We start from the raw sequence: 18185 nt of genomic DNA, 5'->3' as shown, positions 1-18185 counted from the left end.
GGCCAAACAGTATGCACAGTTTAATTTTTGGAAGCACATTTTATTATTAAGTGTCCAAAGAATCAAATTTTACAACAAGATACTTACATTGTGTACCTAACTTTCATCACAGTTTTTCACACAATTCAAAAAAACTGCACTATTTTGGGGTTTCAGACTTATATGTTGAAAAATTTCTTTCAATATCTTTTTATTTAACTATGAATATGTTTACATTTTTAACAATTCAGATAATGGAAATGTGCGTTTTTAAAAGTTTTTTTTCCTGCTCAGACACATAACTAAAAACTTAAATAACTAAGTTGGTGAAGAATATTAGAAAAGTTATTGTTGCTGCTTCATTCTCTTTAGACTTGTCTCTGTTCTCTGCTGCAGTTCTCTCAGTCACCAGACCGGGGCGCTGTTTTCACAGTTGCTGAACTACCTCTATTTGGTCAAGGACTATGTTGTAAAAATCTTTCAAACTGTCTATTTTCTGTGATTCCGTGAATTCTCTGGGGGTCTGGTCGGTATTTGATGGAGCGTGTCAGCGGGCTATGTGCGGACGTTTGGTTGGCCCGGGTGTGACTGTTTCGGACAGCTGCTGAGCGGTTTTCTGATCTCTGACTGGAGCTTTCACTGCAAACCAAGTTAGCTCAACAGCTAATCCTAAAAGTCACGTCACCTGTGCGGACTCGATTTAAAGTTTTAACAGCTCATCCAGGACAACCGGGTGACTTTTGACTGTGAGTCTAAGCAAAACTTAACGTGGAGGATTTTTTGGCGGGGTTTGAGGGTTTTCTCGTTTAAACGCAGCCGTTAAAATTCCATTGGAGACGGTAGCAAGTGAAGCGTATCTGCGGGTCATAAATGACGCTAAACCCCTTTGTGAGACACGGCTAAGGGTCTTTTTCTGAGGGAAATGCGGTAGACGACGGACAACGTCAGTCTTCAGTCCGCTGAGTTGGCGGCTCTGGGTTTGCTGCTCGAGAGGCCTGCGGGTCGGGCTTCCACCGGCCTCGGGTAGAGCCCTACGCCGCCGTCAGGAGGTCGGAGGCCGGCAGTTTCCGCTGCCACCGCCGGGCCTGCGCACCAAGGTATGGAACGAATGGAAGTCGATCAGTGCGCAGGCGCAACTGGCGGGGCAGGAGGCGGGGCACTCCGGAGATCGAACAGCGCCCCTATGATTACCAGCGTCAGGTCAGTGGTACTACATCGACATGTGCAACAACTGACAGCCAGCCTTTCAGCAGTTTCATTCACGATGAAGCTACACAAATTGCTTTTAGCAGGTAAAAATAAAAATAAATTAGCAAATTAAGCATTCAAAAGACCTTTCCATTAAATTCTATTCTGGGTTGACTTCTTTATTTGTGTGTTTTAGAGTTAGTGTAACACTCGCTCGATGAACACACCTGATTAAAGTCATATTTTGAAAGTATGCAAGCCAGTAAATTATAACCAATCCTACTAGCAACATTTTTACGATATTATTTTCAGCACCATTCAGAATGCACCATTTCTCAGCCACTTAACATGTTCAACACAAATGTAAGCCAAAAGCCATCCAAAACAGATCAGAGAAACAAAAATATGAAAACACAGATTTACACTACATGATCTAATCATTGTAAAACCACTTTTTATAATCACAGGTAATTATAATATGCTTGACAATCATGAACTCTTGATAAATAATACCTCTTTATAATTCAGACATGCTTATAAAGAGATAGTCAGACTTTTTTGTTAAAACTTGAGTCTCTGTTTGACAAAACAGCCTTATACTAAGCAGAAGGAACATTTTACCATATATATTCAACCAAAAAGCAGACAAAAATGGGTACAAAGTTGTAGAAAATAGAAAGTTCACATTTGTCATACCTGACATTTTTTTCTTTGCTTTTTACTAGGGATGCACAATACTATAGGCACAATATCGGTTTTGGCTGATAAAAGCTTAAGAACACGTTTATCAGATATGAAAATTTTTGCCGATAGGCACAGACGATAAGGGGCCATTTAGTTAGATTATTATTTTCCATCTGAAAAATAAGCTCCTTAAATAAAATGTAACACTTCATTTATTTGCACTGCAGAGCTCTGTGTCTGTCACCAGGTTGTTACAGTAGCTCTAAAATAATCAAATGCAACTTGGTTATGTTTAAAAATGCATTGTACATTTAAAGTTCATGTGATCTAAAGAAATTATTTTTCTGTATTTCAATACTGAGCGTCTTGAGTTTGAAAAAATAATACATTTCTTATTTATGGTAAAATCAAATGTTTTTTGTCTTGTTTTATGTGTGTTTCTTAAACAAATAAGACCGTCACAACAAGAGTAACATATAAATTCCAGTACAGGATAGACTTAGCTTTCTTTACAGTGAAAAAAACAAACAAACTTGTTATTATCGGTATCGGCCAAAAGGGGTTTCGATATATCGGCATATCGGATATCGGCAAAATTGCAATATCGTGCATCCCTATTTCTTACCTGTTTGTCTTTATTTCTATAAGCCAGTCTCTTTCTCTTTCTCAGCGATGGGATGACAGTCTTCAGTCCTGTAACATCAGCTCGGTACAGACGCAGCAGTGTGTCCATCAACCCCAGCTGCCCCTCACAGGTCAGGGAATCACAGTAATCAAACACCTACAATTTTATTCACATTCACCATTAACGCTCCAATGTCAACCCATAGTTTCTTTATCCTCTCCTTCAGCTCGTACCTCTGTCACCTTTTTCTCTAACCGGAGACAGATTGGACCAGAAGAGGCAGGTAAGGACTGGGATCAGACTTCTTGAAGTGATTCTTCTCTTTGGAGTGAATTAGGATCAGGGCTCAATCCAGTTCAGATGGTTTTATACGGATAGATATTTAGTTGAAAAGTACTTTAGATTAGTCTTATAGGGATTCTTGGAAGATGGTTTAAACTGTATCTAGTGAAGCACATATATGTTATTCCAGACTATGGAAGTGAGATTAAATCCGGATTCGACTGTTCATATCAACCAAAATTAAACTTAAACCTAATTTGTGGAGGTTTCTGTATAACTGTGTGTCGCCCGAATAATTATGGTTGCTGACTTTGTTGTTTTCCACTATCTGAGAGAGTGGGAGCATATAGCATATTACAGAAGAGGCCCCAGTCACAAGGATGCATTTAGGTACCTAAACATGGTACCTTTCGTATTTACATGAGTTGGTACCCGGTACTTTTGACTGATTTTGGTCGGTACCTATAAAAGTTCCTAATTCGGTACCCATCCCTAACTATGACTGAAACTCGCTGTCACACTGGTCATCTAAACCGTACTCAGGCAGGATTGCCTGTGAGCCGTTCTCCCGCTGGCCAGTAAAGCCCACAGTCACACTATTTCAGTATGAAGCAGATTTAAGGAACATGCATGGCCCACCTACATCATCATGAGGCCTCTGTTAAAAAAAAGCTCAATCTCATCAGAGTCAGCACAATTAGACACTGAAGGCATGCTACAACTTTTGTGACTTTTTGGCTTATGTTAAGATGTTTTTATCTGACACACCCAGCTATTGTTTAAATGATTGTTACGAGGAGTGGCCACAGTGATTATACATGCTGCCTGCATGCTTGTGCCTTGCATGAAGTGTAACGCTCTGAAGCACACTTTCTGAAGCATGCCAAAGAGGGGAAGTATGCCATGCCTGAGTGCATTACAGACAGGGTTTTGATTGGGTCTAAATCTAATCTATAAGTCTCAAATAACATATTTTCACAGTTGGTATATGTTAAGATTTGATTTAATAAGAAAGAGTGTCACTTGGCTTAAGACTGGCAATAGATGGGGTCAAAGGTCATCATGGAGATCACTAAATGCTGCTTTATGTTTGGTGCAGGAGGAGAACATGGAGATGATGCTCAGAGGGAGTCTGCAGAGAATAAAGTACAGCACACAAAAACACTTCTGATTTTTTTAAAATTAGTTTTGATAAAGTTAAGCTAACCAGTACTTTCTCTGTGTCTCCCTGTCTTTCCCAGTGCTTCCAGTCTGATCCCAGTTCCTCCAGTCAGTCAGTGGCATGACCACACTTCAGTGGTGAGAGTTTCTAGACATATTGATTATGATTTATAATCCAGCTCTTATTTTGATATTTGTAGTGCTGGACAACTATAACATGAAACGTACTCGTTTTTAAAGCACAAAGCTTCTTGGGTAATTAAGTATTCAGAGGAAGAGATTAAGTTTATTTCAGGATGTAGGATTGTGTCAATACTGCAGTATATAATGACTCAGACTCTTGACTTGACTATTCATACTAAATCTAGATCACATGGATCTGGACATTTAAAATTTTTTTTGTTCCTTTTCTTCTTTAGTGGTATCCATCACAGGACAGCGGTATCACACCAAACTCCTCCCCAAGTCCCACCAGGAGGTTCAGGTACCAAACGGAGACCTTTATTGTGGTTTTATCTTGAGTCAGGGGAAAGCGTCTTAGTTAATCATTTTTCTGACCAACACGTTTGTTGTCCAACAGACCAGCAGTCAGCAGTGCCACTGTGAGGTGGCCCGCGTTGACTCCGCTCAAGAGGAAAGGTAATACTGTTGACCTCATGAATCTGCTTTTATTATTCGTTGTGTTTTATTTCCAAAAGAGTTTTAAGTCCCTTTGTGGATGTTCTTAGCAATCTTGAAAAAGTCTACCTCCTAGATATATGCCTGATCATAAACCACACCTTACAATAATATTATCAGCACCAAAATAGGTTGTTCCTAAATGCAATTTCTCAGCTTCTTGATTGGGTCAGGCAGGACCAGACTGATTTACGGCACATTGAAGTCTCTATGACAAGACACATCTCAGAGCACTGGGCTGTGGAGAACACTAACAGATAGTCTGCTCAACTTATGGACACTGAACTACAAACTGAGTTCACAAAGGTTGATTGTTGTCACCTTTCAACCTAAAAATAAATCCATTACCTTGTTGCTTTGCATCCAGGGAAATTATGTCCTAAACAAAGAAAATGTTTGAAAGATCTGCTTTCCATTAGTTTGCTTCAAAACAAACACATCTTATTGAATGTCACATCCTCACAACAGTGTGCAAGTGCTCATGGGAAACAGTCTTTGTCCCAGAAAAAACACCAGCTTTTCCTGATTGTCTTCATAGCCTCTTTAATCTCTAATTTTAAAATCCTTTGTCTCTCAGGAGGAGTCGAGTCTGATGGGCCCCCAAAGAAGCTTTTTGTTGCTGGGGTAACAGATCCTGCCCACCGCAGCAGCTACACGGTCAGGTGAGGATCATGTTGAGAAGGCATCAGGTTTTTTAGTATCAAGTTGTGGTTTTCAGAAACCCAACTTTTATCTCTGCCTCTTTCAGTGTTTCACAGTCATCTGCAGCATCTCCTCCAGCAGGGGGCATCAGTCCTCAGTCCAGCCCTCTGTCCCTGTCCCCTCCACCCACTTTTACACCATTCACCTCTCACCAACACCCTGGACACTAAAACCCTCTTAACTCGGGTCACCTGGAGTCCTGACCCTGCCACTGTGGATGCTGACAGACCATCTTCCCCAGAGGATCACTGACCCCCATCATACCCCGTTTCACTGTTAAGTCTCTTCCTGTGAAACTCAAGCTCTCAAGGCAGACACCTGGTGTCTAGTTTTTGGATCTCTTTCCAATTTCTGTTTAGGATCCTGGATTACTTTCCTTTCAACCCCCAACTGAAAATCTTCCCAAAGATTCCAATAGGCTCATTTAATGCTGAGCCATATCATGCAGGACTCTCTCATTTACTCCGTCAGATTTGTGGCCCCGTCCCCAAAAGTGGGCATGGTCTTTAGGGTCTTGAGCCTTGACATGCGTGAAGGCTTTTGGGATGAATCAAATGTCATTCTCAAAGGAAAGGTTTACAGAAGATTCAGCATCAACACATAGTCACAGTCTGAGTCGGGAGACTGGAGGACATGCTGGTTGTGTCGTCCAACAGGAGAATGGCATGAACTTACAGAGATGTTACAGGAACAGGATTAACTCCTTTTATCAAGACGTGTCTTCTGGGCTAAAAGTTATGCAAGTTGTACAGATGAAGTGAAGAAAATTTAGAGGAATGCACATGAACCAGCAGGTTTGTGCACACACAGCTCGTAGAGTATGTGTTTTAGGCTAAAATTGTCTGAACTTCTCTGTAAACATGGACAGTTTGGGCAGCTCTGTGGACCTCACAGGAGAAAAATGGGACAATTTGGATGGGGGTACCATCTATGGTCTATCAGTTAGAGGAAGCTGCTGGACTCAAGCTGTCCTTCAAGTTCCAGATCAACTCTTCCAGTTCTTGAGAAGTTCCAATAAGTTCTTGAGTTGTAATCAAGATGTCAACACAGGAAATGAAAAAATGAAGTGTTCACCCAGAATGTTCTCTGACAACTTCAGGAACTAAACCAAATAGAGACACTTCTGGAAATCTTGGACCAGAGTTGTTGGAATTAAAGTATTAAGTGTCGATCTTTCTGTAATGAAGGATTGGTGTCTGACGGATCCAAGGAACATCTGGACTCTACTGGCACTTATTCAAATCAGTGAACCAGGGTTTATGTGATTGTTTCCCACTATATCTCCATCACATCACATTTCAAGAAATGCTCAGCATTTCTATCTCTCTCAAGGAAACAAATCATTAAAGAGGGGGTATTCAACTTTGACATATTTTAAGCGTGGATAAAAATAAACAGTTCTGGTTGTCTTAAAGCTAAAAAAAAGCATCAGATCTTTATGTTAATCATCATGTTAAAGATGTAGGTCTCAAACACCAGATCTGCCCCCCGACAGACCTCTAGAAGGCTTGTCAATCAGAGGGGCCTGGGAGGTGGGGAGCCTTAAAGACACAGCAGCTAAAACCAAGTTTTTCAGACAGAGGCTGAAATAAGGACTTTCCGAAACAAGAGTGAGATAGGGATGGATTTATTTGAGCTGCGAAATGAGTAAAAATACCACGAGATATTTTTAAGCCTGGAAAAAAAGCACAATACCCCCTCTTTAACCCCAACCGTCGAATAAAACAGCAAAACAATCCAAACTCTGAATCATAGGAGTTAAAGCTTTCTATGAGGCTAAAAATGCTAACCTGTTAAGATTGGTGTCCAGACCAACAATCCTGAGTTAAGTCTCTGGACAATGTGCTTGACTGACGCCGAAGATTTGTTCTAATGGTAAAGTTCAAACCGTCACGATTGAGTCAAACCTGACTGAAGACGTCAAGGTGTCAGTCATCAAATGTTTGTCAAACTTTAATTCTTTTGTAGGATGTCGGCTTTAGAGTCTGGTTTTACTAACTGGCCCTCGGTCAGTAGAAGGACTGAGGTATATTTGTTAATAGTGTATGTATATGTGAATACGGCAGCCGGAGCAGCTGATATGTGCTCAGTTTTCTTCAGCCTGCAGGGTTTGATTGTACATATTGAATCTGCAGGAAGTGACCACGCTCTTCCCTCTTTCCGTGTTTTTCCTTGCTGTTTGTTTTTCTCTGAGCGACTTCAATCTTTTCTACTTGAAATCAGCCTCATTGTCCATCAGAAGCCTTTTGATTTTCCTCCTAAGGATTCCATGAAGGATAAAGAAATCATGACTCTGTTTTGAGACAGAAGAAACCCCCAGAAAATGAGATTTTCTTCTTTGGTAGAAGCAGCTGTACTCAGTGATAGTCAGGACGTGGTGAAGGCTCAGTAGCATCCATCAGTAGTTGGAATTCAACTTCATTTTGTTGTATCGATGGAGCCATCAAGAGGACATGACCAAGTATCTGGTCTACCCTTTCTAGGAACCATCTCAGAACTTGTTTTCTTAACTGATCAGAAAACTCAGGAGGACAAACAGGTTTTGCACAGAGCCCTGGCATCATAAACTATCTGTCCTTTTTTGTCCCACAGTCAAAGTTATTAAGCACCAACAGGATGTGTTTTCCCTCAAAGAAAACTAAAGTTCACTCATTGTGTTTTGAGCACTTACTTAAAACTATCCTGCGCTCATATTTATATATCAAGGCTATCTGGAACAGTCGGCACTGTCCTGCACAAACGGGAGTGTCCCAGCACTTGCTAGAAACCAAAGTTCCGTAAAACTCCAAGAAAATTTTAAAGTTATCTTGAGCTAGAGTTTTTTATCCATGCACAAGAGACCCCCCACATTTACTGGACAGATTTTGTCCTCTTTTGAAACTTTTTCAGCACTCAAATTAAATCTTCTGAAGCTCTCTAAAAGTCAAAGAAAAGAAAGAAAATACCTTTCACAAATTTTAGAGTATTGTATGCTCTTATGGAACTTTCTTGACTGTACTTGCGTTATCCATAACTACTTAAACCATTTTGTTCTCTTGGGGAAGATATCTTCCAGTAGATATAAGGTACTTTTCAGACTAATCTGGCGCCATCTCAATTTTGCACGTACAAGAAATGTTCCAGCTCTTATAAAAATACTTAGCACTTTAGTTAACAATGATCCATGAAAGTATTTGTGACTGTAAAGGTTATCACTTGAAACCATTTACCATTATCTTGTTTTCACTTGAAAGAGATCACAGAACTGAATTTGTCCTTAATCAAAACTTTCCGGTATGCAAAATATCTTGCAGTAAAAATGTAGTATCAGATGCATTGTGCCCTCAAGAACTGGTCTTGACTCTACTTTCCAGCTCCTACACATCCTGATAAAAAAATATCTTGCATGAAAGTATTTGTGACTCTTTGAAAGCTTTCAGCAGCCAAACAGAAAACATGATGGGCTAACTTAAACTATCATCTGCTCACCACAGCCTGAACCCATTCCTTACTGTCTTGCAACCTTCTAACCCTAAATGGAAAGAATACATCTTTCAACATATTAAGTTCTTTATTTGTCTCACACAAAAAACTCTCAAGTGTATAGCTCTTGGTCTTGTGTGCACAAGATCTGGCAATACGCAGAAACGATCCAGTTCTTTCCAAAGAAAGACAACCAACCACGCTGAACCAACTGCGTACTTCAAGGTATTTTGGGCTTTCTTGACATTATCTGACCAGAAGCTGTCGCGTAAAGTATCTTGCGCACAATCACTCGTGTCCTCTTGAAAGCTCCTCATAAGTCGTAGTCCCCCTAATGTTAGTATCATTGAACAGTTCAGCACAAACTTGTGACTGAGGTTACAGGTGTTTACGGTGACTCATCAGAAGGGTCAGAGGTCAGCTGACATGCAGGTGAGGCCTGCTCTATGGGCTGCCGTTTTGCTTCCAACGTTTGCACTTGCACAGTATTGTACAGTTTTGTATTTTCACTCATCATTGTGCCTGAACATGTCGTCATATTTCAGAGGAGCGGCGGTCGCCATGTCTGATTGAAGGGCAGGAAGTCAAGACTTACCTGTTCTTTTATCACACCTGTGAGATGTGTCTGTACATAAAGTCTGTATAAGCTGTTTTTATAGAAGTGTCTTCACCCCGCTCCTTTAAAGACCCATGGATTAGTGAGGGTGACGTTTCCAAACCTGTGACAGATTTTGTTTCTGCTGTCACAACTTTGCACAGATTGATTAATTTGATCTTTTTTTTCTTTTGAGCGATCATAGAAACATATCATTAGAAATGCTGTTAAACTCTGCTGCTTTTTCTGTTTTTCTTGCTTTTTTTTCTCAAGTTCTTACCAGCTCTGTCAGTCCATCCTGTTTTAAAGTAAAAGCCTTGAGGTTATCCTACAAAATTATCCAGATAAAAGCTGGTTAGAATTGTTTGGAGAGACTTCACAAGGAAAAGGTTTAAGGTGAGAGGGCAGGAAAAAATTATTGAACTGACAGCAAACCTAGACTGTCTCAAGCCTGGTTAATACTTCTGTGTTGAATCATCACAGTTCCATACCCTGTGGATTTATGTAGGTTCCCTACACTGTAAATCTATGTAGCCCTTACATGCTGTGATTGGTCCGTTGGATGACATTGTGCTTCCTGTTTTTACAACATCAGCCAAACGTTTCATCACCCATACTGAGAAAGAGTTGCAGGATAATCAACAACAATACATTTCAGCTTCAGTTTGACATCATTCACTCAAAACCGCTGTGAAGAAGCAGGAACATAGCCAGCAATATGACGATCATGCAGACCCCACTACCCTCAAGAGGAGTACAGCAGAGAGACGCAGAAGTATTGAGTGCTGACGGCTGCATCCATGTAGAAGTATAAACCAGGCCTAAGTTCTCACTGAGACAAACTTTAATTTCCATGTTCTTAAAAACAGGATGAACTCACCTGAGCCAACGTCACGCTGCCAAATTCACACACCTGTGAGAACTGTAGCTTTAAGACAACTTTCTGTTTCCTGTTTTGAACTTTGCACACTTCATTAACAAACATGAAGAGTTTCTTTTATGTAGCTGGATCTCAACGAAATGTGGACATTTCATGCTTCACTGAATGTTTTTAAGCCAAAAAAGAAAAGAAATCTTTAACAAAATGCTCAAGCTTGTTGTAGGAGTTTTAAACGGCTGCATGAAAAGGAAGCTTTCTGTTAATGTGGTTTTATTATTTCTCACTGTGAGTTTTCCCTCTGTTGCTTTTCTTCTCCTCCTTTAAATGTTGTTTGAGTTGAATATAGCAGATTTCCACATGTGTCTCAGTCAGAACAACAACAAAAAAACCCTCTAGAACTCAAGGTTTTTTTTTGTTTTGACAAAAAAGTCCAGTATGACCACAGGTTTTCTCATGAACTCTGCCACAGGTTGTCCTCCAATATCTTGTTCAGTTTTGCCAATTTGGATGTTATGCTAACGGTAAGATGACAAAAAGTAATGTCTCCTATTAACAGAGAGTTAATCTTTAGAAAAAAAGTTGAAATGTGTTTTCAAATTTCCACGTCAAATTTATTGGGGGATTATTTGTGACTCAGTGAAGTTTTAGGTCTAAATTAGGACAAAGTTGAAAAACAATCGATTAAATTATTTTTGAGGAAACTTCACTAATCACACTGGAATCTTTGATATTCTTTTAAATTATCACTTTTTTTCCTGTAGACACTTCCCCCTTAAATCACCCTTAATCTTGAAATGTCTCATTTTGTATTGTCAGTTTTTTGTTTTTACATTCTTTATTTAGATGAGAATTCAAGATTTTACCCAGCACATGTTATGTTAGCTTTACACCAATCTTTGCTTTCCAAACAGGACTCAAATAAGTCCTCAGAAGATTTTTGTTTTCTGTTGTTGAGCTGTTGTCAAAGGATTTTCTCTGTTTGTTTTCTTGAGACAGAAGTTTGAACATGTAGCGAGGAACCAGTCAAAGTTATTCAGTATTAAAGTGCAGAGTCACTCTGGAAGAACGCCGTCATTTCTCAGCACAAGAGCTTACTCCTCAATTTTTGGTATGGGGTGGAAATGATTTGGTTTCTTTATGTCAAATCAGCTTTGTTTCTTTTTATAGATTTTATCAAAATCTGTCAACAAGACATAAGATGTATTGTTGTTCCTGTTTGTCTTGAAATATTATAAATATTGCATTGTAGGACATTTGAAAGAAGATGTTAAAAAAAACTTGTCCTCACCTCAAAAATATATATTTTTAAAAATATAAAGATTTCCAAAAAGGAAGAATAAAAATAACGCTCAATGGTGAAGTCCCTGTGCTCAGCATGCTGACATTAAGAGTCTGTGATCCAAACTTTTTTTTTTTTAAATTGTCCATTTGGTCATTTGGTACGCAGGAGGCCTTGTGGTCTGGGTCCTGCTCCATGAGATTTGCATTCTTACGGGTGGCCTGAGATCAAACCCAGCCTAGTCTCAATAAAAATGTTTGGTTTTAAGCTTTCAAAATTGAGATACATATTTTTAAGAGCTTTTGTCTCTAAATTGGCCTTTGGGAAGTCACAAGCATTTTATCTCCTTACAAGTCACCAGAACTTTCCAAAAAGTGTTGAGAAAGGCCATTAGTTGTTTCAGAGTGACCTCAGACTTTAAAAGGGCTGCTAGAGTTGAATCTGGGCTGATAAAGGGAAGAAAAGCACATCTCCACAAACATTCACACGAGTATTTTCAAACTGTAAATAGTTTTTTTTCCTTTGACGGATTCTCCACAGAAAAAGACTGAGATGATGTATTTTTATGAACGTGTAAAATAAAAGTCTATATTCGAGTGTTCATTCCCTTCTGATGGCTGCAAAAAGACTCAGAATGATGTTTGATCATCTACACATTATAAATATATTATATATGAAAACTCAATAAAAGAAATCTGTATCCTATCAGAGACAATGTCCCGCTGTTTTTGTTCATTGTTTCTCTTCTCAAAGATCATCTCAGGTCTAAATTTTACATGGATACAAAAATATTTTGTTTCCTTCTTCAGGAGTTTCTATTTTTATACAAGAATCAAAAACCCTGAAATGGTAAAAATGCTGAACGGTAGGTATGCTAACAATCAGGTGAACAAAACAACAAAAGAATTCTGATTGTTTACCTTTTAGTGTTTAAAAAAAGCACTACAAAACAAAAATCTAGATTTTTTACAAACACTGTGTGGTTTGTCTGTTGTTACTTTTAGACTTGGGGAGAATTGGTGCTTTCTGGTCTTTGGTCGAGAGGATGGGGATGAGTCATGTTTCCATTTTTTACACCTAAGTATGAAAAATACTGAAAGAATAATAAAAGATAAATGCAATTTAATGTAGTAAGATTTCAGCTTCAGTCAGATTGTTTTTATCCAAACCTCAGTGATTTTCAAAAACATTTTTTTGAACCTGATGTTTGATTACTGGAAAAAAAAGTTTAAAAAACTTAAAAAAAAAAAAAAAAAAAAAAACTTAAAAACACAACATTTTACTGGACTGATGAGTTGAATGTGGCTCATATCCAGTTTCGAGTATACCAAGACAATTTTTACGTAAAATAAGACAAAAACACTTAACCTTCCTCTTGCGTTAGGGTCGCCACCGATCGTTTTAGTTTTCAAATGCATTTAAGAATCACTTCAAATTTGTTTAATTCATCAGGGCTTTTTGACTTTGTCAGGATCCTTAATTTCTACAAGATTCAACAGAAACATTTTTTTCAGTACATTATAAAATTCGCTGGTTGAAATTATATCCTTTGTAGTGTTAGGGTCGGTTTTGACCCGTTTATAAAAATAAGATTATAAAGCAATTTTTAGAGCCAAGATAGAAATCATAAGTGTACTGTCAGCCAAAACACTTAGAGCCACCTCCTCTTCCAATCATGTGAGCTTCAAGGAATGCTCATTTGTCCAGTCTTGCTGCAAAAAAAAAAAAAAAAAAAAAAAAATCGATAAAAACAAAGATGGCATGTCCACCATGTCAGGTCACTTCACTCATTTGACTTGCAGAGGGCACATCCCCAATTTGCAGAATACAAAAATGAAAAGAAGATTCATATTGCATGAAACTCTGGATCACATTTTTGGAGAAAATGAGGGAAAAGACACGGATCAGCATAGCGATGCAGAAGAGCAAGTTGAGGAAGAGGACCATATAGAGTACCAGCCAGTAGACACACACACATCTGAGTCTGATGAGGAGGTCGCTTGTGCTGAGGCTGCTCCTGTTGAAGGATTCAAGTAAAAAATATTGAAGGAGTTTAGTACCTCAACATGCAGGGCGAACAGAGCAGCTCCTGAAAATGTCATCAAAATGACCCCTGGTCTCACAATTTTTTACTTTGCCAAAGTCATTGACATAAAAAAACATGTTTTGAGCTATTTTTGCCACACATGTATCTAAACACACACGCACACACACACACTTACACACAGATACTTTTTTTTTTTTAACTCTGATTTAGCATTCTAATAGTTTCTGAAGTAATAAATGATTTCTAATGGCTTGATTGGTTCTTATTTGTTTCAACTTCTAAATCAATATTTTATGTTATGACCTGTTCTGTGTTTCAATATATCCATATTAAAGTTCTATTGCTGACTCTTTTTTTTTTTGCATTTTCTTGAATAAAATATATGGGTTGAAAATGTCCCATAACACCATAGATGTCATGATAGTTAATAATTGTAAAATGAAAAAATAAATCAAGCAAATTAATTTCAGAGATGTGTTCTATACTCCTTAGTAATATTCAGGTAATACAACCTTCTTTCATTCATTTGTATGATTCTCTTGAGGTTAATTTTTCTTTTTTTTTAAATTGAAATCAGGAGGTATACTTATATAAAAGGGGCCCAGAGACCCACAACAAAAATATGAAACCCAACATTTTCATGGATAAGGAAGCCTAACAAGGTAACCAGGGGACAGCAAAGAGCTACACAGACTCACCTTGAGAGATCTTAATGGTAAAAAATAAAGTAAAACAAGAGACGATAAATCAAACTTTTTTTCTTTTACTTTCTTTTACTTTCACATCATCCACACGTATTCTTTAACCTCTCAGTTAATCCATAAAATGTTTGGATCTAAACTCTGGAGTTTGGTTTACAACAGAGAACGATCACATGTTAACGTCCGATAACTTAAAGGTTTCTACATTCAGACTACGAGCTTCATCAGATCTTCTGACTATCTAATCGCTCTGGTTTATCTTCTGCAGAGCTCTAAACTGTCATCTTGTAGACAGTTTTTGATTCTGAAAAAGAAACTGTGGAGGAAGAAATGTTTGTCCATGTCGACTCTGCAGTTCCACATTTTTCTCTTCATGATACGAACAGAAACATTTCATCTTGCTCCTTTTTTAAAACATGATTCTGCTTCACAAAGAGCAAGAAGCTGAAGCTCACCTTTAAAACAAACCAAATTTAAACGTTTGAAATGTTTGAAACAAGTCATCTTCAGTTCTCCCTTTGAAGGTAAGGTTTGATATTTTTAGCTCAAACACAGAGAATGGCGTGCAACATCTGAGACAAATAGAAAGGAAGGAAAAATAAAAACTCAAATAAAAGTTGTCAGGCTTCCTGGTGAGTGGGCTGAGAGGTCAGAGGTCAGCGGGACAGCAGAGGGAGGTCACTGGAGTTCATGATGAGGCTGGAGTCCAGGTTCAGACTCTCTGAGGACACAGGGAGGAGGTTTTCAGGCTCACACACTTAGATTAAAACTCAAAAGCTTTCTAAAGTTTTTCTCCATAACTCACTGACCTTGGTCAAAGTTGAGTTTCTTGCTGCTGGATCCGTCCCCAAGTCCCTCGATGTCCACCAGGTCGCTATTCACATCTGAGTCATTGAGCGCACTCAGCGTCACATCTGCGGTCTTCTGTTTCTTGATGGGCGGAGCCAGAGAGGGACTATTCTGCATGCCTGTTGCTACGACAACCTGTGAGGTTGGTACAGCAATCATGGCAGGGGCGGCTGGGGGCGGAGCCTGCGTCATGCTGAGAGCTGTTTTCTTGACAGTCTTCTTCGGGGACTCAGAGGAAATTGGGACTCTACTGTCCTCATACAACTTCCTCTTAACTGTGCTCTTTATCTGGGCGCTGAAAACAGGGAAAAAGAAACAGTTAGCTTAGCTTAGCATAAAAATAGGGGGAAATGGCTGTAAACAAGCTGGTTTTCTTGTAATGAATATCTCTCCAGTTTGATGGAATAACAACATCAAGATGCAGATTAGTCTAAAGACCAGAGTCAAGCTTTGTCAGGTCTGAACTTAAGAGAGGAAAACTACTTTAAAGAGGCTCGATGACCCGAAGTCTACAGAAGAGGACCTGGAAGAGGTCTGCCGGAGGTGTAGACCGCCATACAGGCTGTTTTTGTAAAACATGCACCTGATTGGTCGATACCGCTCAGACCAGAAACAGGAACACTCCTCAAGCACAGACTGTTTTATACAGAATATTTCCAATTTTTATTCCCAAAATTTCTGTTGTTAAACCAAGTTACTTAACTACACAAAAGCTAAGCAAAGCTATGTAGTAGCAGAATCCTTTTATTTCTTTTAAAAACTTCTAAATGTTCAGTAAAAACATGGTGCTGACAGGAAGGATAAGTCAAGGACCTTCAGACGTACACAGTTCTCTCTTTGATCACCGTACTGATGTTGTTCAGGTCGTCTCCAAACCGACGCACCGCCACACGCAGCATCTCGATCTCCGTCTCTGTCCACTTTGCTCTGTGAACACAAACACAAACAGGCTGTTAGCTCGATGTATCGGATGGATGTTTTTTCTTCTGTATGATCACATGTTTAAGGTCAAAACTAAATGCGTGTCTGAGACTGCAGGCTGCTCTGGGCAACAAAATTTCTTCACAAATTAAATGAAATGCACAACTAATTTACATGGCAAAGAGTTTCCAGAATACCCTGATGTTTCTTAAAGAGACCGTCCTAGAGTGCCTTGAACTTTCTTAAAGAGACAGTAACTAAAATGATGGTTTTAAAGAGAGCAGCCTGAGATCAGTAAAGAGTGTTGAGCTGTAAATGTGAAGCTGCTACAGAGCAATCAGAGGAACAATATAAAGACTTGAAATCAACTTGCCTACTCTTTAATGTGTGTTAGACAAAGAGTTTAATCTAGAAACCAAAGGTAGGGTAATCCAATTTTCCTCATATCTGTTTATCTGTGACTGTCAGAAACCTGAGTTTAATTATTTGATTTCACGGTAAAGAAAAGCCTGCTGTAGAGAGACACAGACAGGATGTTGATGGTCTCACCCTGCAGGGCTGGAGTCAGACACCGGGTGCAGCTGCATGGTCAGCTCCCCCAGCTTGGTGAAAGCAGCTCCAGCTGCAGAGAAAATCTCTCCAACCTGGAGAATGGATCAGAGGTGTGCAGGTTTGGTTACAGATGAAAGAGGAGGGTTATCCCATCAAATGTATGCCTTGATGCTATTTGTTATGAGCACAGTCCAGTAATTTTCAGTCATATTTCTTATAAACAACAGGATTGACATACAGTTACAGGAATGAGGGCTTTTTGTTCATTTTCAAACCTTTTTTAATTTCTGGGACAGTTTCTGAAGCTTCTTGGTAAAAGCCAGGCACTGTTTGCTTAATGAGAGATTTGCAACTCAAACTAGAACACTATCAGTACCAGATTGATATAAGTTTTGCAAAAAAAAAAAAAAATCCTACTAATTCGACATCTGAGAAAAAGTTTATCCTCAAAACAACAGAGATGAAAAAGTGCTTTACATTATGTTAGTTACACTGTTTATCAAATCAAACCAACCTGTAGTAGTGTAACATTATGAAAAACACAAACCCCTGCGTGTAGTGTTAATTCAGTCTGAAATGTCAATAATTGCAACTTTTTAACAGTTTCTTTAACATATACATTGTTAAGGTGAGGAAAAAAGTTTCTAATTGAAAAATGAGTTTTGGTGTCAGGACTAAGAAACATTCAATAATCTTTTGCCTTAAATCCTTTTAAAGATTGAAAAAGTCACAACTGAGATAGGCCAGTACACATTTCTAGTGCTTTAATATGTGTGTTAAGATTCAGAATAACAATGAAGAACATTTTTGGGGACACGTTTCATGGTACGGCCCAGAATCAAATACTACAACAAACAGAAAACAAGTGATCACTATGTGATTCATTTCATCCAACAGGCAGCACCGTGTTTACTAAAAATGTGCCTAAAAGGGCTCCAACCCACTTCCGTAGAACCTGGATTTTTATATTAAAATCAAATGTTTGAAACACAAACTAAAAGCCGAATACTGATTCAGACCGCGTTGAGGCAGGGAAATGAAGGAAAGAGGAGATTTTCCAAACTCTGTCTTGAAAACTTGAGAGAATTTTTTAATGTGTAAAATTTCTGAATTGTGTTCTGCGCGTACACTGACAGGTTGTGTTAAAACTACACTGCTCGATATCTTACTCCTCTTTCTCACCTTTTCGGGTGACTTACCTTTGCAGAGGCTGACGTCATCTTAATGAAACAGGTGAAACTTTTCTTTATTTTAACGCCTTTTTTAATCAAAAGAAGTAAAGCTGCTAGCCACAGTTAGCTCCTGAGGCGTTGGGTGGCTCGGTGTCGTTAGCGGGCTGCCATGGAAAGCTTGCAGAGAATCCTTAAAATGCAAAGCTTTGAAGTAATTATTAATTAATAATCTCTCTGAAAAATTTGGAGGAAAGTGATTGAAATCAACCATAAACAGTCAGAATTTAAAATAAAATTAGACAAAGGTAGTGGGGATAAAGGAAATGCTGCGCTACTGTGGGACTTCAATGCCATTGGTCTATTTGAGAGAAAGGGCGGGGCGTGTGACATCAGGGGCTCCTATTGGTCTCCGGGCTGTGGTTCACGAA

The 18185-nt window shown here is 38.9% G+C and overlaps 2 protein-coding genes across 2 annotated transcripts; one reads left to right on the top strand and one right to left on the bottom strand.

Annotated features, from left to right (window-relative positions):
• Window positions 1-401: 401 nt before the first annotated feature.
• On the top strand, window positions 402-12205 carry LOC141791533 (P2R1A-PPP2R2A-interacting phosphatase regulator 1). Its single transcript, XM_074672086.1, has 9 exons — window positions 402-1179; window positions 2522-2606; window positions 2703-2759; window positions 3858-3904; window positions 4000-4057; window positions 4339-4403; window positions 4500-4558; window positions 5175-5259; window positions 5346-12205. Exons 1-9 carry the CDS (start codon window positions 1079-1081, stop codon window positions 5467-5469), a joined length of 681 nt encoding a protein of 226 aa, XP_074528187.1. The 5' UTR covers window positions 402-1078; the 3' UTR covers window positions 5470-12205.
• Window positions 12206-14322: 2117 nt separating this feature from the next.
• bacc1 (BPTF associated chromatin complex component 1) lies at window positions 14323-18135 on the bottom strand. Its single transcript, XM_074673045.1, has 5 exons — window positions 17785-18135; window positions 16583-16677; window positions 15938-16039; window positions 15073-15407; window positions 14323-14984 (listed from the first exon to the last, which is right to left on the bottom strand). The coding sequence occupies exons 1-5, from the start codon at window positions 17803-17805 to the stop codon at window positions 14920-14922; spliced, it is 618 nt and encodes a 205-aa protein (XP_074529146.1). The 5' UTR covers window positions 17806-18135; the 3' UTR covers window positions 14323-14919.
• Window positions 18136-18185: the final 50 nt, after the last annotated feature.

Source organism: Halichoeres trimaculatus, unplaced genomic scaffold (assembly GCF_033239565.1).
Source record: "Halichoeres trimaculatus isolate MK-OKI-2021-1 unplaced genomic scaffold, fHalTri1.1 fHalTri1_scaffold_6, whole genome shotgun sequence".
NCBI lineage: Eukaryota > Metazoa > Chordata > Actinopteri > Labriformes > Labridae > Halichoeres > Halichoeres trimaculatus.
This window is presented reverse-complemented; position numbering and strand designations above follow the sequence as displayed.